Here is a 23177-nt window from a genome sequence, read left to right on the forward strand (position 1 = left end):
GAATGGCAGTAGGATGAAGGGCAGAATGGACAGATGGGTGTATCTGGGTGGGGAGGGGGGGAAGATTTGTGTTAAGCCAGATTGATAAAAGGGCTGGCACTGAAAAACATACCACCACTTATCATCAGGGGGACTGAAAGTTAAATCTGCTGCTGAGTTATCTAGAAACATAGAAAATAGGAGGCGTAGGACACTTGGCCTCTTGAGCCTGGTTTGCCAATGTGATCATGGTTAATCCTTTATCTTAACACCATACTCCCTCTCTCTCCCCATACCTCTGGCGCTTTAAGTGCCTTGAAATCTATTTCTTTCTCAAATATATTCAGCCACTCGGCCTCAAGTTTACTGTGGTGGATGATTCCACAGGTTCACCACCTCTGAGTGAAGAGGTCTCTCCTATTCTTAGTCTGAAATGGCACACCCCAAATGCTGAGACTGTGACACCCCCAGGCAGAGGAAACACCTTTCCCCGCATTCAGTCTGTCCATCCACACCAGAGTTTTATATGTTTCATTGAGATCCCCTCTCATTCCTGTAAATACGGGCCGAGTCAACCTCCTCCTACGACAATCCAGACATCCCAGGAATCACAGAAATACATCCCGCAAACATAAAATTAACGTCAGGTTATAATTTTTCTGTAAGCATAGGCACTGTGCACCACACATCATACTATTAATAAATTACTCGGCATAGCATTAACTCCTTTGACTTAGTTCGCAGTGGCTGGAAAATGTCACACGGGCTGGTGTGAAGGGAAACTGTCTTGAAAGTGTGAAATTTATAGAAAATGCACTCTATACATGATATTGAGATATGTATTTTTGTACTCATAGTTTAAGCAAGGTATTCAAAAATATTGAGAGTCAGGTAGGAATTGCAATTATGAGAACCACCCACCTCACCCCCATCGCCATTAGCTGAATGACTGAACCAGTTTTGTGCCTTAACTTTGAACTTTTTTAGACAATTTACTGTTTTCACTTACAAACTCACAACCTTTTTCATGGTATGATCAACATTTTGATCTAATACAATATTAGTTTTTGTCAATTCAACTTTCAATACTAAGTAGAGTCTTCGCAAGTCATTAGTTTGCAAAATTTGCCCAAACTGCCAAATTCTCCCAACTTTCTCCTAATTATGAACAATTCCACAAATATGGCTGGGAACAAAATGGGCATTATTTAGCAACACAATATTTCCTGTTATGCGATGGTGTTCAGCAAGCATGGTCTGCAGTGGAAGCCTGGGTTTGCCTCAAATGCATCAAAGCTTGGTGTAAGAATCCAGATGGAACAGTAAACTATTAAATCGACTAGTTTTAAAAGAAGATGTGCTGTTTAAACATTCTTGCTCATATATGTGCCAGCATTCGTGCCTTTAATGCCGGTAACGTTTACCTTGTGTTGCTTTAACCCCAATGAGGATGTAAGACAGGGTGAGAATATAGATAAACAGAAATCACTGAAGCGAGCAGTTGAAATGCAGAAAGATCTGGAAAAAGTGGACTTACAGAAATTGCTTTATTGACTGTTTGGGTGGTCTTATCAGCATTGGAAAATGCTGGTCCTTTTGCGTCAGAATTTCCTTTCTGGCAATTACATCTGGTGCTCTGTGTACAAAAAAAGATGAAATTGGTCAATAAGGTCAATCACATGAAATAATTTCAACTTATTTTGCTACCATGCAACAAGGCTCACCGACTCCAAGTCATGATTAGAAAGTTTTTACCCTTCTGTTCAAATCCCTCCATGGTCTCACTCCTCCCTTTCTCTATAATCTTCTCCAAGCCATCAACACTTTGGTAGCTCTGTGCTCCACCAACTCTGCCCTCTTGTCCATCTCTCCACTATTGGGATCTCTCCACTGTGGTCTTCAGCCACAGGGCCCGAAGTTCTGGAATTTCCCCCATTTCTTGCTCATTGACACCTGCCTCTTTGATCCAGTTTTTGCTCATTTGCCCCAATGCCTCTGAAATGTCTACGGCTCGCGGCCAATTTTTGTCTGATACAGTAAAACGCGCCATCTTGTTACAGAATTTAAAAACTGCAGGCGCTGGAAATCAGAAATGAAAACAGCGAAGGTTGGAAATACTCAGGTTAGGCACCATCAGTGGGGAGGAGAAAGAGTTAACGTTTCAGACCTGTGATCCTTCATCAACACTCTGAAAAGAAAACAATTATCGACCTGAAATGTTTCTCTCTCCTCATATTACAGCCTGACCTACTGAATATTTTCTGTTTTCATTTTTGTATTGGCATTGTTGTGTCAGGTCAGTCATGTCCCTCACTGCAGTTTATTAAAGAATGAGATGAGCGGGAATGTGGTACACAGTAGGCATTTGAATCAGATAATTTGATAACATCTTGGACTTCTTGCTGCTACATCCATCCACGTAACAGTCATCACTGCAATTCAAAAGAATTGACTGAGATATTTCTGAGAGTTTGTGACAAGGGACCATATGAATGCAATATATTCTTACCACACTCAATAACAATCTCCGATGATATATTCGATATGAGTTACCATAACATGCCATATTTTTATACACTTACAATTCACTTTGGCAGCACAAACCATTGAAAATCCAAACTTTCTACCTCATTTGTTAAATTTAGAGTTTGTTTTGTTATTACTGCAGTCACAAAAATCTATAACTTGGCAAATAGTGAGTAAATATTAGCACAAACCTATTTAATTACATACTCATTAATGAAGCACTTCTTGCAGTGATTCATATTCTGGAGATGTCACGCCATGTTATACATCCTGAGGCAATGCAATTTCTTGCAGTAATGAGTTTCTGTCCTTATCACAATGTCCTTATTCTAATCAGGAACAGATGGAGTGTACACTAGTCAAAGAACACAGACAAATGTGTTCTTTCAGCAGCTGCGAGATGGCTCCATTTATAGTGTCCTGGTCAGTGACAGAATCTCCAGCTCTCAGCTAGCTGAGGGAATTTGGTAGTAATTAAAGTGAAGAGACTACATCATCCATAATTATTCTGCCACAAGAATGATGCAAATATTTTATGTTATATAACATATTCCCAACTAATCAGTAATGAAATGAGTTAAAAATAAAATGGCTTGAAAGAAGAGCAAAACTATTGAAACACGAGGTAAAGAAATAAAACATACGGTTGCAAACAAGCTTACAAAAATGAATTTCCATCTTTTTGTAGTCTGCTACGACACTGAATTCGAGAAACATCAGAAACAAGTAGGAAAAGTCAATAATGAGCTATGTAGAAATAATAGCCCAGCAAGCAGCCATTTGACTCATTGTAGCTGTGTCAGAGATAGAAGGCAGGCTTGGAGAAAATGGCAATTCACGTGAAACTAGCTTTTCTAATCACATTCCCTTCCCTGTATCATTATTCTGTGCTTCCTTCTCGAACACATCAAATACCCTTTTAAATAACGTCATTGTCTCGTCTTAATAACGTGTAGCAAAACATTCCATCATCTAACAGGCCTTCGGAAAAATGATTCCAAATTTCCCTCTCTCCTTAATGATAATTGGAGGATATTCTCCCTTTCGAACAATTTATCAACTGCTGAAAATAACAATAATTGATACTCAGAATCTCATAACCTTGAAATCCCTTATTTATTTTCTCATAACTTGCTCTGCCCCACTTACATAACATGTTTTTCAAATCTTTCACAATTTTCAATTCTTATTCCTGCACCCCATTTCTATTCAGCCTTTGCCATACTCAGTCCATGACTCTCCTTCCCATAAGAGTGCCCAGAACTTCACACACTACTCCAGTTGCGGCCTTACCACTATCCTTATCTTTCTATTCATCACCCTGTTGATGACGTTGTTGGCATAGACATGAACATCTTTAACATAGAACTGATGAGCAAATGAAACAACTAAATAAGGAAGATGCAACCACAAAGAAATTCCATAACGGGGGGTGGGGAAACTACCTCAGACAAGTTGAAGCCACACTTTGTGTTAATTCTGAACCACACACTATTATCCAGCCAACTGAGCTCCCCAGTCCCTAGTGCAAATAGGAAGCAATTATTTGTTTGTTGGTGCTCTTAATTCATTTTCAAGCATTTAACAACTAATGAACTGTTTTAAGGTGTATTGTAGGCAAACATGGATGTTGACTTGCATAGAGAAAGGGTCTCTCACAAATCAATGGGATAAATGAACATTTAATCTGTTTTTGGTTATTTTTGTTGAAGGTAAAATGTTGGCATGGGCATCAACAGAACTCCCTTTTATATGTCCCCATGTTAACATTTCACCTGAAAGATGAGATCTATGTCACTGCTGCAGTCCCTCAATGCAGCTGAAGAGTCAATCTAGATTAAATCCTACGGTGGCGTTTGGAACCTGACCTTTTGAGTCAGAGAGAAGAAACAGGGGAACAAAGAATGAGGAACTACAGGAAACTCAGCCATTATTCACAGCACTGTTACATCTCACAAACACATTCTGGCACCTGATGTCACTTGACATAATCTGACCTGCAACTACATTGCAGACCTCAGGGCCATCAAATTCTCTTGACATCTGGTGACAACTGCAAAGTAATACAAACCTGCTGTTTGTGCCTGGGACACAATCTCAAATTCCAAATTATACCAGCATTTTTGTAAAGGCAAGTTCTGAAGGTTGTTGATTAAATTCTTCCTGATTGTCTCTCAATGATATCCATGTTTCCCAGCCATGGCACTTCCCCAATCTATAAGCCTATTGTTATTATACTTGGAGGAAAGCAAGGATGGTGTGCTGAAGGGCGATTGTCATAGGCTGAAGACAAGCATTTGCTTTTGGGCCTGAAATTAAGATGACTGTCTATCCTGTTAATGGGAAAACTTTATTTCTTTGCATTCACATAAATTATTTCAAGAGCTAAAGAGTCAGGGGCAGCACGGTGGCACAGTGGTTAGCACTGCTGCCTCACAGCGCCGAGGACCGGGTTTGATCCCGGCCCCGGGTCACTGTCTGTATAGAGTTTGCACATTCTCCCCGTGTCTGCGTGGGTCTCATCCCCACAACCCAAAGATGTGCAGGGCAAGCCCCTTAATTAGAAAAATACATTTTTTTAAAAGAGTTAAAGAGTCATGGCACAATTTAATTGGGAAAACCATAAATAAGTAAAACAGGTAATAAGTGTAATGTGAATAATATCTTGTTGATTTGGTCCATTTTGTTGAGAAGCAACATATCTGAAAACAGATACTACCATAACTTAGAGTAACTGGGTTATTTCTCATGGGTGATTCAGGATTTTGCAACAATAAAGATCTTTGAGAGAGAGACAGAGACAGAGAGAGAGAGCCAGAGAGAGGGAGAGAGAGAGCCAGAGAGAGAGAGAGAGAGCGAAGTGCCAAATGTGGGTATACATGAATCATGTGACAGTGCAATTTATAGTTGGAGGTGTCAAATGAACAGCTGAGGCTTGATTTGGGATTTAATTGCTCCAAGATTGCTATTTGCCTTTACGCACTGGATATTGAGATATTCTATTTGCTATTCGTTTTGAATTAGGTGCCATTTTCCAACAAGAGAAATGACAATTTAAAACCAAGATTGAAAAGTATGAGTGACAGTGCAATATGTAACTGAAACATGAACTATTGCTGAACTTTAGATTAAATCGAAGCAGGAATTGATAATCCCGTTGTGATAAAATGACTGACCAATTAATCCAAGTTCAGCAAAGGGAAAGATCGCTTATACCAAAAACAATGGAAATCAGTGTAATGTCCACACACACACAGCAAGTAGATTTAATTTTCAATGTTTGCACACCATTAGCCTTCAAACCTAAAGAATTCATTCGGAAAGATTTCCTCATGAAAATTTTATTTGCTGTTATTTTTCAGCAGACAATATATTGACATTCAGCTGATACCCATTTACTGGAGGAAATACTTGCACTTACATTGTCACAACATCAGAAAGCCTTAAAGTGCTTTGCATAATGGAAGTGCTTCCTGGAGTGGTGACTGTTGTGTTGGGAAACTCAAAAGGCATTCTGCATATTAGCAACAAGATGAATAACAAGCCCATATTTATAATGTACGGTTATCATTGATGCTATTCCAAATCACAACTTTGATTTTGAATTCAGCAGGGACTGCAGATTGGACGAGTCCACATAATAATAATCGTTATTATTGTCACAAGTAGGCTGACATTAACACTGCAATATACCTGCATCCACATCCAGCATTCTGTCCACTAAACAATGACAGCTATCCACAATAATCAATCAGCTCATTACTTTCTTCATACGCTTGCCGAATATTTCTAAATTTAGGATAAATTCTAAACAAAATTTGCTATCCACTAAACACAAAGGCCCACATTTTTCTGTAACACAGATAGATTTTTCCTTGCACATTGAGGGTTTTTCCTTGTGAGGAGTGAGCTGAGAATTGGAAAGCTGAGACCCCGGTTATCTGCGATCTGAGTGAACAAGTGAAGCAACTGTACATCTCCTTAACCAATGTGGTTAAAGATTGCAAAATAAACAATGCAGGGACATTTAAACAAACGTATCGAGTGGATTAATATCAAATCATATACAGAAAGCTAAATAAAGTGAGGGAAATAAAGAGTAGATTAAGAGATCGTAAAAAAGGAAAAGTGAAAAAAGCTTAACTCCAAATTTAGCATTTTAGAAACCTCCCATCAATCAAAGCTGGAAGGAATGCAACTCCACATTTGTAATAGCTGAATTTCAGCACCAGAAATGTTTTTTTTTTTGTTTTTTAAAAATAATTTTTATGAAAGGTTTTCATAAAATATCAATAACAAAATGAAAAAAGGAACCCAACAGGGTTAAGTACAAAACACAATCTAGAAAAGCAACCCTCCATATCTCCACCCCCTGTACATAAATAATAAATTAACATTAACACCCCGACTTAACACAACAGGTATATACACCCCCTCAGACCCTCCAGTGTAAATAACAAAAACAATAATAAAGTAACCCCCCCCCCCCCTCCCCCGAGCTGCTGCTGCCATTGACCAATGTCTATCATTCTGCCAGGAAGTCTAAGAACGGTTGCCACCGCCTAAAGAACCCTTGTACCGACCCTCTCAAGGCGAATTTCACCCTCTCCAATTTAATGAACCCTGCCATATCAGTGATCCAGGATTCCACGCTTGGGGGCCTCGCATCTGTCCACTGAAGAAGAATCTTTCGCCGGGCTACCAGGGACACGTAGGGCAGAATTCCGGCCTCTTTCGCCTCCTGCACTCCCGGCTCCTCTGCCACCCCAAATATTGCAAGCCCCCAGCCCGGTTTGACCCTGGATCCTACCACCCTCGACACAGTCCTCGCTACGCCCTTCCAAAATTCCTCCAGCACTGGGCATGCCCAGAACATATGGGTGTGATTTGCTGGGCTCCCTGAGCACCTAACACACCTGTCCTCACCCCCAAAAAACCGGCTCATCCTTGTCCCGGTCATGTGTGCCCTGTGCGGCACCTTAAACTGTATGAGGCTGAGCCTCATGCACAATGAGGAACAGTTCACCCTCCCTAGGGCATCTGCCCACGTACCTTCCTCAATCTCCTCTCCCAACTCCTCCTCCCACTTACCTTTCACCTCCAACACCGAGGCCTCCTCCTCCTCCTGCATCACCTGGTAAGTTTCCGAGATCCTTCCCCCCCCCCCCCCCCGAGAGCACCCTGTCCTGTACTGTGTGTGGCAGCAGCTGCGGGAATTCCACCACCTGCCGTCTGGCAAACGCCCTTACCTGTAAGTACCTGAAGGTGTTCCCCGGGGCGAGCCCGTACTTCTCCTCCAGCTCACCCAGGCTCACAAACTTCCCGTCCACAAACAGGTCCCCCAACTTTCGTATCCCTGCCCTGTGCCACCCCAAAAACGCTCCACCTGCTCTCCCTGGGGCGAACCGGTGGTTCACCCGTATTGGGGTCCACGCCGAGGCCCCAACTTCTCCCCTATGCCGCCTCCACTGCCCCCAGATTTTGAGGGCAGCCGCCACCACCGTGCTCGTGGTATACCTCCTTGGAGGGAACGGCAGCGGCGCCGTTGCCAGCGCCCCCAGACTCGTACCCACACAAGATGCCGTCTCCAGCCTCTTCCATGCAGCTCCCTCCCCTTCCATCACCCACCATCGTCGCATTGGTGGCCAAGTAGTACCCACAGAGGTTAGGCAGCGCCAGTCCCCCCCCATCTCTACTCCGCTCCAGGAACACCCTTCTCACCCTCGGAGTCCCTCGCGCCCACACAAACCCCATTATACTCCTGTTAACCCGCCTGAAAAAAGCCTTCGGGATAAACACGGGGAGGCACTGGAACAGGAACAAAAACCTTGGGAGCACCGTCATTTTGATTGACTGCACCCTACCCGCCAAGGACAGCGGCAACGCATCCCACCTCTTGAACTCCTCCTCCATTTGCTCCACCAGCCTTGTAAAATTAAGCCTATGCATGGCCCCCCAGCTCCTGGCCACCTGGACCCCCAAATACCTAAAGCTCCTCTCCGCCTTTTTTAGTGGAAGCTCGCCAATCCCTCTCTCCTGGTCCCCTGGATGAACTACGAACAGCTCGCTCTTCCCCATGTTGAGCTTGTACCCCGAAAAGTCCCCGAATTCCCTAAGAATCCTCATTACCTCCGGCATTCCTCCCACCGGGTCCGCCGCGTACAGCAGCAGGTCTGTCCGCATGAAGTGACACACGATGCTCCTCCCCACCCCGCACCAACCCCCTCCAGTTCCTTGACTCCCTCAGTGCCATAGCCAGGGGTTCAATCGCCAGTGCGAAGAGCAGGGGGGACAAGGGACACCCCTGTCTCGTCCCTCGGTGCAACCGAAAGTACTCGGACTTCCTCCTGTTTGTGGCGACACTCGCCATCGGGACCTCATACAACAGCCTAACCCACCTAACAAACCCCTCCCCAAACCCGAACCTCTTCAGCACCTCCCACAGGTACCCCCACTCTACCCTATCGAAGGCTTTCTCAGCATCCATCGCCACCATTATCTCCGCCTCCCCCTCTCTCGCCGGCATCATGATAACGTTCAAAAGCCTCCGCACATTCGCGTTCAACTGTCTCCCCTTCACAAACCCCATCTGGTCTTCATGGATGATCTGCGGCACACAATCCTCAATCTCGTGGCTAAGACCTTTGCCAGCACCTTGGCATCTACATTTAGCAAGGAAATCGGTCTGTAAAACCCAGATTGCAGGGGATCCTTGTCCCGCTTCAGGATCAAGGAGATCAGTGCCCGGGACATCGTCGGGGGCAAAGGGGGGCTCCCTTGCCTCATTAAAGGTCCTGACTAACAGCGGGCCCAACAGGTCCATATATTTTTTATAGAATTCGACTGGGAAACCATCCGGCCTCGGTGCCTTCCCCGCCTGCATGCTTCCTATCCCTTCGATCAGCTCCTCCAGCCCAATCGGGGCCCCCATTCCCGCCACCAGTCCCTCTTCCACCTTTGGAAACCTCAATTGGTCCAGGAAGCGGCCCATCCGTCCCTCCTCCCGTGGGGACTCGGATCGGTACAAAGCACCAGAAATGTTGTTTGACAGTAATTAACACGTCACTTCGCTAAACGACATCTCTTCCCTTGGGCAGTCTCTCAGGATGGTGGGTGACTTGCTTCCACTCCGGGGAGGTGGGTTCTGCAGTGGCTGAATAGTCCAACGCTGGTTCCGCAGACTCTGCCACAGGTTTGGCAGGTGGTGTTTGATGAGGTAGGTGGGTGAGACGCTCTGGATTCTGCGCTCTCCTTCCGCTGTTTACACTTGACCTTCACGTGCTCCAGGTACACTCGAGGTGATTGGCACCTTCGCGGATGCTTTTTGTCTAGTTTGAGCGCTCTAAGGCAGTGTTCTTCAAAGTCGGGGGCGCGACCCGCGGGCCGGGAGGGTCGCGGCGCTCCCGATCGCGCAAATCCCCGCGCAGCAGCCGGCTTTTCATAACGCCAGCTGCAAGCGGCCGCGAACATGTAAAAAAATAAAATCTGGCCGCATTGCGCATGTGTGCATGATGATCGGCGCGCATGCGCAGTGCGGCCGCTATTTTTTTAAAACGGTTGCAGCTTTTTGTTTTACAAGTTCTGGAGTGGTTTTTATTCATTTATTTTATTCATTTATTTTTTATTTTTTTCATTTATTTTATTCATTTTTTTTTTCTGCAAGTTAGGGGGAGGGGTTTATTTGGTAAAATTTTACAGGAAAAAAAATTCAGAGCTTTGGCCAGATGGAGACTCCATACTTTCCGACATCGGAAAACTTCACCTGCATCCAACAGGTTCCATTGGAGGAACGTGTACGAGGGCCAAAGGGACCCAAAACCATTTCCTCCATTTTTGTCAGCAGCAAACAAGGTAAGAGAAAATGGTGGGTCGCGCAGATCGCCCGGCGTGGGCCGCAAAGGTCGCCCGGCGTGGGCCGCAAAGGTCGCCCGGCGTGGGTCACGAAGGTCGCCCGGCGTGGGCCGCAAAGGTCGCCCGGCGTGGGTCGCGAAGGTCGGCCGGGTTGGGTCCCGAAGGTTGGCCGGTTGGTAAAAATGGGTCCCCGGAAAAAACGTTTGAAGAACACTGTTCTAAGGCAAATGATTCCCACGTGTCGGTGGGGATGTTGCATTTATTTAGGGAGACTTTCTAATAATAGATTTGACTTTTCTGTGTCGAGTTTTGTTTGTCTGTTTCATACAAATACAGCATCACCAGCCTGTTCAATGTATCTCAATGGTGAGATGTTGTTTTCACGGAGATAATAGCTGAGCATCATGCCTCAGACAGGAACTTTGGGATTTCGAAATTGAACCACACACTTTCCCCTCATCTGAAGCTGCTATACCATTTGCGCATAAATAACTATGATTATCATTAGCCGTATTGTTATTCTGGCAACATAACACGTACTACATGAATACACAACATGTCTGATAGCTAATAAATTGAAAGGTAAGTGCTACTAATACTTGGGTGTGAAAATTATAATGGAAATAATAATTGGATCAGCACTCAATGTTGCAACAATCAACTGAAATCTCAAAAATATGATTAATTTTCTTGGGGGAAAGAAATATCTTTTGTTTAATATAAAAGGCTGAACAGATTGCTGCCAGCAGGGTAATATGAAAGATACCTCTTCTTGTAGGTTTGAGTGGGTAAATCGTAAGTGACAGTCACACTGTGCAATCCCGTGTAGAACAGCAGACATCATGCAGTACAAAACCAATTTATCTCGAGACACGCTGTTTCATACTTATTATAATGTGCTCCCGTAATCGATGGGCAATTGTTAAACATCTACATTAGTAAAATGGAAGTAAGAACAGAAATAAACAGAGACTAACCGACATTACAATACAAAGTAATTTTGTCCATTTACCTGGCATAAATGATGCAATTTAACCAACACCTCACTTGCCCTTTCTGACCGGGTTAATTTGCAAATTGTAGTGTCTCTGTACAAGCACAGGCAGCTGTGTTCTGTAGATGGATATCAGCTGCACAGCTGCTGTACTGTTTCCAGCTAAGGATAGAATTAGAGTGCCCTCGATGTGAAGCATTCCTTTCCAAGCTACATGTTGGGGTACATACCCGGGACTCGTAACACCATGATGTGCCCTGTACATGCGAAAGCTTCTGCATCTCTGTTGTTATACATCCCGCAGCACTATTCTCGTGCCAAGTTACTTTCATAAAGGAAACTAAATGAATCAAACTGATATAGTTAAGATACAGCATTGGATTGTCCTACTATCGGGGGGGGGGGGGGGGGGGGGGTACTCAAAGATTGTGACCCAGCCTCAATGAAGGAATGTTAATACATGTCCAAAGCAGCTCAACAATTACATAGGAAACTGGGTCTATTCAAGGGAATGAAAGAGTCAGGCAATGTGCAAAGGGCTTGGAGAGGAAGAAGTTAACAGGGAAGTTAGAGAGAACATGTCTAAAGCCATTGCGATGAAAGAGAAAACTGGGAATAGAGGGATCAGGGGTTATGGGGAGAAGGCAGGAGAATGGGAATGAGAATGAGACTCGATGGGCCAAATGGCCTAATTCTGTTCCTATGGTCTTATGGGAATAAGGAGGATGTCAATCAGTGTGGAACTCACCCACTAACCATCCAGAGAACGCTCAGTGGGTGTGGGGGGGCCTTCTGACTAATAATATTGGGATCCTCCAGGACACACACATAAGATGACGCATTGTATTGTGATATTCTGTTGAAGAAGCGGAAGAACCTTCTCGATGGATCTGGATCTGTCTTGAACCTTTGTCTGTCTAACCAGCTTGGGTAGAATTTTCTTGGAAAATATTATCCAAGCTTGGAAGATTGGTTTGAAAGGCTGCCTGAGCTCATTAGCCTTTCCTTCAACAATCCCCAGCAACAGCCAACTTTTAAAAATTATTTGGCACACAGTGGCAACACATCCAGTGGTAGCTGGAATTAGAAAGGATTAAAATCATCTTCCAGTAATTACAAATGTGATCTGGCAATCAGTTCCAGTATTAACTGTTGGGAGTTGGCTTTGAATGTGCAATCTGGTTTAATAAACTTGTTTTGAAAAGGGCTTGGCTGCCAGGAATGCATTTAAGATGTACTGGAGACGCTGTCAGTCTCACAGGACACCAGGAGGTGCCAAGAGTCTCATTTCAATTAGGAGCAGAGTTCATAACATCGTAGCCATCCAAAACACATGGCTCAGCACCTCAGAGAATACATCTGTAAAAATCGAGGCTGACCGCCACATAATTGGGTTTATCCTGCTAACTGCATGCTAGCTGTAAATTCGTGTGGAGGGATATGTTACTCAGATTAAACAACATCAATTTATTTGCACGGCATATCACTGACAGTCAGCTTCAGTATAAATGTATCCAGTATCACACGAACCTGCCTCCCATCCATTGACTCCATCTACACCTCCCGCTGCCTGGGGAAAGGGGGCAGCATAATCAAAGACCCCCCCTCACCCGGCTTACTCACTCTTCCAACTTCTTCCATCGGGCAGGAGATACAGGAGTCTGAGAACACGCACGAACAGACTCAAAAACAGCTTCTTACCCACTGTCACCAGACTCCTAAACGACCCTCTTATGGACTGACCTCATTAACACTACACCCTGTATGCTTCATCCGATGCCAGTGCTTATGTAGTTACATTGTATATGTTGTGTTGCCCTATTATGTATTTTCTTTTATTCCCTTTTCTTCTCATGTACTTAATGATCTGTTGAGCTGCTCGCAGGAAAATACTTTTCACTGTACCCCGGTACACGTGACAATAAACAAATCCAACCCAATCCAATAAGAGCAAATTACATTAAGTCAAAAAATGATCAACTTTAAGTCATTAAACATGGATGCCCAACTGTCATGAGGTGAACGTTAAGTCTCTACCTCACCTTTTGCTACAATGTTTAAATCGACAATCAAAGTGATCTTTGAACTCAAAGATGATGGAACACGACAGGTTCAGATGAACAGACAGTATAAAAGCAAATTACTGAAACCAAAAAGAAAATGCTGGAAAATCTCAGCAGGTCTGGCAGCATCTGGAGGGAGAGAAAAGAGCTAACATTGAGTCCAGATGACCCTTTGTTAAAGCAAAGACTTTTGCAGTGCTCATCATTCTGTGTGTGGTGTTGGGTGCTCTGGTGCACAGATGAGCCAACACAGTTGTATGTGGTACAACTCTATTTTATTTTAACTCTTATAATACAGTTCGTTCTGGATACTCTGCACGTGCTGTCTCCGAGTGTGTTTGGTGGCAGATGTGTCCTGGTCCTCCTCTGCAGCTAATACTGACCACCGGGGGTCGTGTCTGTGCTTTTATATCTTTCTGTCATTGGTTGTGGTGTTGTGTGTTCTGATTTGTCTGTTGGTGTGTCTATCATGATGTGTGTGTTTGAATATCATGACATCCCCCCTTTTTACAAAGATATGTGCCTACGTGGTTATAAATATAATTGTGTCGTGAGTGCATCTAAGAGTGTGTGTGTGTGTTGTGTACCGCGTGTGTATATGACGTAACTATTTACATGGGGCGATGTCGGGTGCGTCACACTAACAAGGTTGTACCATAACAAAACTTGGATGCGAGAGAAAAAAAAACTTGAACATTGGTCTGGTCAGACGATATCTGGAACAATAAACAACAACAGGTTATAATACAGAAGTGTTTGACTTTTTGAACGTATGAACAGCGTTATAAGTCCAGTCTAATGGGTGACCGCCTCAAGAATAGGCTGGTCCTCAAGCCGGTTCAGCTGTGGAGATTTGGGGTCACACTGGTTCACCTTGGACTGTTGGAGGTGATGCTGTTGCCGAAGTCTCTACTTTACCATTTGTTGTACTTCGTGCAGTGCTTGGTTTTTTCATTCGTGCAAATATAACATTCAACATCTTTGTTAGTGGTGCCTTGGCTGTGGTTTGGTTCTGGTGGCGATGGAAGGGGCATGATCCGTGGCATCTCCACGAAGTCATCCTTGGGAACCAGTGGAGGATCCGGCGTGTGCGTACGGTTCAGTTGCGAGCGTGGAAGGCGGCGCAAAGCTCGCTGATTGCGCCTACGCACCAATCCATCCGCCCTGCATGCCAGGAACAAGGTGGAGTCTTTTTCTTTTTATGTTTGTGGTGGACGGCATCTTGTAGCCGATGGGTCGTTGCCATCGAAGTAGCACCATCACTAATATCATGCAAGGCGATGACTGTGCCAGATGTGGAAGTTGGCCGAGACCGTGCATGCTGGTTCCGGCCACCTGCTGTGCCGGAAGGGCGACTCCGCAGAGAAACGTCGAAGCATGTCGCCTTGGAGAGAGAATTGTTGCTCGCATCAACGTCTGGCGATGGCGCGAATTGGTGTGTCCATCTTGGACCGCCGGTGCTGGTTGCCACTGCCGACCCAGTGGGACTGCCACGCGATCCATTCCCTGTCGCCGTGGCATCCGCCGTCACCCTGAGCGTGCCATCACCGAGGCCGCGACACCGCCCGTCCGGAGCAAGGTCTGGCGTGCGCAAATCAGAGTCGGCGCTTGGCTGCTCCCCATCTGGAGTCCGGTCTGCCTTCCGTCGATGCCCCCCGTCCGGAGTCCCAACAGGTTCACTGGAGGCAGCCGAGATTCCCTGAAGCTGCACTTCTGGAGTCGGAACATGCAGGAATGCACCAACCAGTGGAGAGGGTCGAGCCATCGAGGGTGGAAGCGGTGCGCCGCCACCGCAGTCGTCAGTGGTCCCACCGTGATCGTCGAGTGCCTCGGTACGCACTAGGCGAGGTCTGTCACCTTGCACCTTTTGCATGGGAAGTGGGATGCTGTCGTCACTCGTCTCACATCCCGTGGATAGATCCTCATTAGCAGCTTGCTGTTCACTAGGGTTGGGTAAATTGTCAGAGTTTTCATCTGGTGGTGCACACCATGTCGGTGGACTGTCATTGTCTTGCCGTTGTCCTTCATTTGGGCTTTTCTTCTTTGGAATTTTAAATCTTCCCCCAGACATTGCAGAACCTTGTTTATTACCCCCAAATTCTCCCATATGTATGGTCTCGAATATAGGATCCAATGTTTCTATCGACATTGTACTATTTTCCAAAGAACATTCCGTTTCACTTTTCTTCTCAGGTACCTCATATGTATCTTTGTCTAATGTACATGCCTTCATGGTCTCTGGGTCTGATTTTGCTGGGACTGGCATGGTCACAGTCTCTCTTTTACTGTTCTCAATTGCCCACATTATACTCCCCATACATAACTGCTTAATCACTGGGGTTAGTGTGGTACAATGGATAATCGGGTCGACCTTATCTGCATCTTCACCATTAGTGGAAAGCACACTTGGTTCACTTGAAACTGCTGTGGGTTTTAAATTCGTTATCTGGCTACTCGATGTCGGTGTCCTCAGGATTCTTGCTCCAATGTTCTGCTCAATAATCAGTGGAGTGTGTATAGGTTCAATGCAATTAATGTTCCCCTCAAGGTTTGAAGAGTCATTACTGACTAACTGCTGGTCTCCGAAGTTGAGATTTTGCGGCGTTGTGTTGAAGGGAGACATTTGTCCCTGCTGTAGATATGATTCAGGTTGTGTTATTTCCATTACCTGAGGATCAATGTCTTGTCCATTTTTTCGATCCGTACTAAAACACTGGCAATTCTCAGTCTGCTCCTTGCAAGTTAAACATTCAATTAATTTCGTTAGCAAATCCTCAGCATCCTTCTGTGGCCGTGCAGCATTATTAATCTCTGTTCGGCTATAATGATCCTGAAGGTCAGCGCATAAACCTTTTTTCTTCGGGCTTGGACGAGGCGATTCCTTTGGCTTGTCTTCAGTTGGGCTTGAACAGTCTTCAGCGCTGTGCCCTTCATTGTAGCATGAGAGACTGTCATGGTCATGCTGCTGTGTAGTGGAGCATGGTAGGCTGTTATAGCCTTCTTGCTGTTCACGTGAGCATGGCAGACTTGCATCGTCTGCCGCTGGTTGGTCAGGAGAGGTTGCTAGACCCTCATGGTCTTGTTCCTGCAAGGACTGCACATTGGAGTCTTGCGTTGCTTCTATCGTGGAGGCTGTCCACGAGCTCTCTGTGGAGGCTTGTGACACTGGAGTCACTTCTTGTTCGTGCAAGGACTGCGCTCTGGAGTCTTGCGTTGCTTCTATCGTGGAGGCTGTCCACGAGCTCTCTGTGGAGGCTTGTGACACTGGAGTCACTTCTTGTTTGTGCAAGGACTGCGCTCTGGAGTCTTGCGTTGCTTCTATCGTGGAGGCTGTCCACGAGCTCTCTGTGGAGGCTTGTGACACTGGAGTCACTTCTTGTTCGTGCAAGGACTGCGCTCTGGAGTCTTGCGTTGCTTCTATCGTGGAGGCTGTCCACGAGCTCTCTGTGGAGGCTTGTGACACTGGAGTCACTTCTTGTTCGTGCAAGGACTGCGCTCTGGAGTCTTGCGTTGCTTCTATCGTGAGGCTGTCCACGAGCTCTCTGTGGAGGCTTGTGACACTGGAGTCACTTCTTGTTCGTGCAAGGACTGCGCTCTGGAGTCTTGCGTTGCTTCTATCGTGGAGTCTGTCCACGAGCTTGCTGTGGAAGCTTGTGACACTGGAGTCACTTCTGGTTCATGCGAGGACTGCACTCTGGAGTCTTGCATGTCTTCTTTCATAGAGTCGGGAACGTTGAGCGGGACGTGGCCCACGCTCTGTGTGGCAGCAGGGCGCTCTCCGTGTGCTTGCACCGCTCCCTGTCTGTTAATGTCAGGCTGCAGCATCATCCGGTACTGATAAGTTGGAACGTCATATCTGCTGGATTGAAGATCCTCAAATCCGAAAAATGAATCCGCATCTGCGTCGGATTCAATGTGGGGGCCGCCAATGTGCAACACGAAAGGTTCGTCCGAGTCATAGTCGTATAGGACCACGGAGCTATCATTGGGCTCGCGAGGTCCGGAAACACTGTAAAGATCGTCATCGAAGTATTCGAGGTCGGAATCATCGGCTTGTGCGTAGGTAACTGCTTGTCGGAGGGTTCTTCGGAGGTCAAATTCATCTCCTGGGTCAATTTGCGGCAATGTGCTGTCATTCCAGGTGAGGGAAGGTTGTTTTACAGCTTTAACAGATTTTTGTTTTTTTGATTTGGGACGTTTCCCTTTTAAATTGGATTTGGGACATTTCCCCTTTAAATTGGTGCAGTCTGGGGCCTCTGACATCCTGACGCTCGGTATGTAGCACGTAGGAAGCGACTGCACATGCTCAGATCGCTGTTCCTTTACCGATGGCCGTTTTCTTGACTGCGCATGCGCAGCATCTCGCGCATGCGCAAACGAAACTTCCGGTTCTGCGCACTTCTCGCGCAACTGTGCTAGCGTGATACCTTTAGCAAGATGGCCGCCGACCTCGACCCAGCCCTCTCTCAGGCCCGGGATTTCGGCCTCTGGGAATTCGGGCTCCGGGATCCCGGCCACGAGGTGAGTACTGCAGCTTTTCTTACCTTTACTTGCCGATTGGATTGCGTTTTCTTCACAGTACTTGGAGAATTTGTCCAGGACTGCCTGGCAATCGTACCTTTGCTGCCTCCTGAAGAACCTGAACCTTGTGAATATTTCTCTTGCCCTTGCACCGGCGATGGTGAGGAGAAATTCAATTTTTTCGCTATCATCCAGGTCTTGGAGTTCAGCTGCCACCAGGAACAATTCGAACCATTGCCGGAATCGCCGCCAGTTTTCGCGGAGATCGCCGTAGCACTGGAGCGGCTGCGGAACCGGGAGCTCTATCATTTTGCCTGGGCACTGCTGGTTGTCTGTGTACACTGAGGTATGCCGGCAGGTATCGATCCACTCCTGTACCATGTGGTGTTGGGTGCTCTGGTGCACAGATGAGCCAACACAGTTGTATGTGGTACAACTCTATTTTATTTTAACTCTTATAATACAGTTCGTTCTGGATACTCTGCACGTGCTGTCTCCCTGAGTGTGTTTGGTGGCAGATGTGTCCTGGTCCTCCTCTGCAGCTAATACTGACCACCGGGGGTCGTGTCTGTGCTTTTATATCTTTCTGTCATTGGTTGTGGTGTTGTGTGTTCTGATTTGTCTGTTGGTGTGTCTATCATGATGTGTGTGTTTGAATATCATGACACTGTGCAAGCTCTACGATAGGTAGTGGGGCGGATGTAGGAGGAGGGACGGCGGGGGGGGGCGAGGGGACAGCTCGGAGGAATTTCCCACACACTGTGATTTCTCACTGCCCTGGAGCCTCATTCTCATAGTCGCACGTCTCTGATACTCCTCCCCTCCCATTATTACACAGGGCAGAATTCCCATTGGGAAGATTCTGAGCTGCTTAGTCCGACTGAACAGGAACTGCCGTAGGTATCTGAACATTTCGGATGCAATGGGACAGAGGGCACGATAAATGAGAACGCTGTAAGTTTCAGTGAGAATATTCAAAGAACAAAAAAACCCACAAAAATGAGAATTATCAATCTCCAGAAATCTGTAACTGAATGCTTGGATACAGGTCTAACACATGATTTTCATAAATCTATAAAGCTTGTAGATGCTCGAGATTTACATGGGTAGAGCTACTTGAATGAATGGTAACGTGGAGGTGGCTTTGACGATTCAATATTTCAGTGTAAAGCCAGTGTCAATTAACTGACACCCAAACATCCTGGGAAAAACATTAGGCATTGCCATGCAATGCTGAAATATTTCAGGAAATTTGGGGTTCTAGTCTAATCTGGTGGATCATGTGGGGTAAGGGAAGTTTGCAATCTTGTACACACATCTGTCTGCAGTCTGGATTTTCAGAGGGTGGCTAATCTTATGTTGGACGAATGCTTCATTTCTTGTATTCCACCAAGACCTAGATCTCTAATATATTGAAATTAGCAAGGCTGTATTGCCCGTTTAAATCTTGAAACTCGTGACGCCAAATCTATTTATTTAAAACTAATTCTCATCTACAACACAGAAATAAATCCAAGGACATTTCGGCACTTTATACACAAAGAAATTCTTCCCACCCATTGACATCTGAAATGTACTGTCAGAGCGATTAAGAATAATTTCCCTTCAATGTTGCTGACCTTGTCTGTTCAAATTAAAAACAATGGTGTGTTTGACCATCAAAATATTTTTAATACGTCTTTTGCTAATCTCAATTGAGAAACTATCAACGTGGTTTCAAAGCAGGGCGGCCAATTCATGTTTGAAACCAAAGCTTAATTTTGGGATGTGTTTGAGTTAAGATCAGGTTCATTTACAGGAGAAGTTGACTGATGAAGCAAATTGTGAACACTTTTCCATCACCATGTCTTTAAGTGCTGTGTACGTACTAGGGATTCATTTCAACCAATGACATTTCCAAAGGAGAGTTCTTCTGGCTGCGCAAATGCAATTAATCACAGCTGAATTTGAACTAATAATTGGTACTTCAGTATTTCCCAGCAGCGGGGAATTCAAATGCCAGGCTCAAGTACACTAGCTGCTGTCCCCTTCTTGGAGCATTAGATCTGAACTTCACGATAGATTACAGCTAAAATAGTTTTATTCCTCTTCCTTACCAGTCTTGTAAGAAGTCTTACAACACAAGGTTAAAATCCAACAGGTTTGTTTCAAATCACTAGCTTTCGGAGCGCTGCTCCTTCCTCAGGTGCTCCGAAAGCTAGTGATTTGAAACAAACCTGTTGGACTTTAACCTGCTGTTTTCTTACTGTGCTCACCTCAGTCCGACACCGGCATCTTCCACATCATGGTTACCAGTCTTGGGTAGCGATCAGTGACAATTCGCCCATGGATTCTGGTGACAGATCAGTAATAGCAGAACCAGAATATAATACATTTAAACCCATCCCTTGATTAACTGTGAGCAGGATGCACTGCCAGCACCTCTGATCCATCAGGAAGACGGCCCAGTGGCTTACTGTAGTATAAATATAACTTCGCACAAAAGCAATGCTGAGCATCACTCCCTACTGCTCTCAATCTTCTGTTTCCCTTCTATAAAAAATTAAACTTTGCACACAGATGAAAAATAACTACACAACTTGCCCCAAAGATTGCTCAATAAAACATATAACGAGACCTGCGTATGCTATCTTACTAAGTTTGCTAATATCCACACAGGTAAACATGGCAGCAAGCACACTTGGATACATTTACCTTAAACAAGATTAGGTTTACGGCTTTGAAACATTGTGGTATGGGGCTGGATTCTCTGTTTCACGGCCGCATGCCATTCACTGGCGGCAGGATTCTACATTCCCGCCGCCTGTCAATGGGATTTTCCATTGTAACCACCCCACACTGCCGGGAAACCCGTGGGCAGGGTGCGCTGCCAGCGGGAAAAGTGAATCGCAACGGCCGGAGAATCCCGGCTATGGTGATTACACAGAAATTACAACTCGTTAACAGACCGTGTTGGAGTTTATCCTCAACATGAGCATCATAACTCCATGTTTCTGAACTGTTCCCAGATATTCCTTTAAATTATACATTAGATACATATTTGAAATAATTTTGGCATGATCTCTGCTTCAGCCTCCAACACCAGTGGTCAATCTATGGTCTCCCAACTTTGTATGAGTTTCTCCTGCTCGCTGACCTGGATCTCTTACATTTAATTGTATATCTACTTCCCTTCATTGTAAACAGGACAAAATTGCATTTATAGCTCCTCTTACAGCCTCAAAATGGCATACATTTGATTGAAATACAATGATAGACTTTTGAACTGTAGCCACTGTTATGACATAGGGACATGGCAAATGATTGATCAAAAAACAGCAATGAAATAAAGGGCCAGGTCATCTGACTTTAGGTGTTGGATGAGGGATGAATGCTGGCCCAGATCTGCTTTCAGGACACCTGAAGAGTGCCCCTGCTTTATTTCAAAACCGAGCTGCTGTATCATACATACAGATTGAGCTACAATTTAATGTCCCATCTTGTCAGTGCAGCACTCCCTCACAACTGCACAGAAATGCCAGCCTTGATTACGTGCTCAGGACTCTGGAGTGGAATTTAAATCCATAACTTTCGGACTCGAAGCTACAACCGAGGCAATGCTGGCCCTTCGATCACTTTCTGAACCTTTCATGATGTTTTGAACATCTCTATCAAATGGCCCTTAGCCAGCCCAGGATAGCTGCTTGGAATTAAATCCTTTAAATGTCTTAATCATCAACATGACAGATGGTAATGAGATGATAATGAGATGCTGCTCCAACTTAGTTTGAAAAACGGGAGTAGAGATATGCTGCCTCTCGACTTGGTGGACTCTCAGGTTTATAGAATACAAAACAAGATCTAAAACAGGTGCAATCAGTACAATCACTTCTCCTTCCTCCAACAGTTTTAAATAATCCCTCTTAACCACAGAGATCAAATTATTCATGAATATCGGAGCTGAATGAATTTCTTCACCAGTGTTATTAATTCAGAGCTGACAATAGTCCTTTGCAATTCTCTTCAACATATCTAGTTTAATTTACCATGGTTTGATTTTTTTCTGTTTCATATTACTAGCATTAAATACTTGTCGCAGAATCATGTCTCAAAAAGATTACATCTTCCCCAAAGGCAATTCTACCCTAATGACAGCAGCTGGAAAGTTCTAAATATTGACCCATTTTCATTTTTAATATCTTTTAAAGTTCCTGTAACGCGTCTGATCTGGGTAGCCAAATGATAACATTCAATATATTACTTTGTCATTTTCATATCACAACTGGTTCAAATGATAAAAGGTCCTTAATGGCTTCAGGAGCAGAATGCTGCATATATTGGAGGGTTGGTTACAAGTACAGCTGAATTTTAAAAATTAAAAATGTGATTTAGTGAAAAATAGGGGTACACATCTCAGCACAACACCTTCAATTACAATATCCATGCAGCTGTTTGATAGTCAAACAGATTTGTTGGAGGTGGGGAAATCGGAGTCCCAAGTTGACTTTACTGCTTTACCCGGCTTGGGTAGGCTTAACGATGGAATATGTTTCACTTGGGCATCAAAGAGAGTAATGGGACCACGCCTTAATATCGCTCTTACATCATCAGTAAGATGATTTTGACAAGTTTTCAGTGTCAGGTATGCGCAGTATACCTCTCTGTAACAAACCAAGGTTAGTACCATGGGCAGCGCGGTAACCCGCTGGCTTGCAGTGTTGCTTCACAGCTCCAGGGTCCCAGGTTCGATTCCCGGCTTGGGTCACTGTCTGTGTGGAGTCAACACGTTCTCCCCGTGTCTGCGCGGGTTTCCTCCGGGTGCTCCGGTTTCCTCCCACATGTCCCGAAAGACGTGCTGTTGGGTGAATTGGACATTCTGAATTCTCCCTCAAGTGGACCCGAACAGGCGCCGGAGTGTGGCGATTAGGGGCTTTTCACAGTAACTTCATTGCAGTGTTAATGTAAGCCTACTTGTGACAATAAAAATAATTTTTTAAAATGTTATCATCTCCTTAAAGGTTGATCCTCATTTGCAACAATTCTGAGCATTTATCAACGATGCTGATTAAGTACTCAGGTTCATCTGGAAGGTTGCAGATTTCAACCCACCGATAAGGTGAAATATTAAATACAATATCCTAAAAGGAACTGGTAAAGGCTGAAGGGGTAGCACAGCCTTGGCAAGGCCAATTTCACAAAAGTATGCCGACTAATACAAAGGCTAAAGAATGGTCCCAGTCCCAACTAACCTGTGACCATAATTG

The 23177-nt window shown here is 44.9% G+C and overlaps 1 protein-coding gene across 6 annotated transcripts in view; it reads right to left on the bottom strand.

Annotated features, from left to right (window-relative positions):
* Nucleotides 1-23177, bottom strand: part of ccser2a (coiled-coil serine-rich protein 2a) — an 883756-nt gene that overhangs the window by 124329 nt on the left and 736250 nt on the right. For all 6 annotated transcript variants that reach the window (XM_072491377.1, XM_072491378.1, XM_072491379.1 and 3 more), the window contains one exon: nt 1517-1615. In XM_072491377.1, coding sequence (XP_072347478.1) covers nt 1517-1615 — 99 coding nt within the window. The remainder of the gene's footprint in view (nt 1-1516; nt 1616-23177) is intronic.

This window comes from Scyliorhinus torazame, chromosome 28 (genome assembly GCF_047496885.1).
Source record: "Scyliorhinus torazame isolate Kashiwa2021f chromosome 28, sScyTor2.1, whole genome shotgun sequence".
Classification (NCBI taxonomy): Eukaryota; Metazoa; Chordata; class Chondrichthyes; order Carcharhiniformes; family Scyliorhinidae; genus Scyliorhinus; species Scyliorhinus torazame.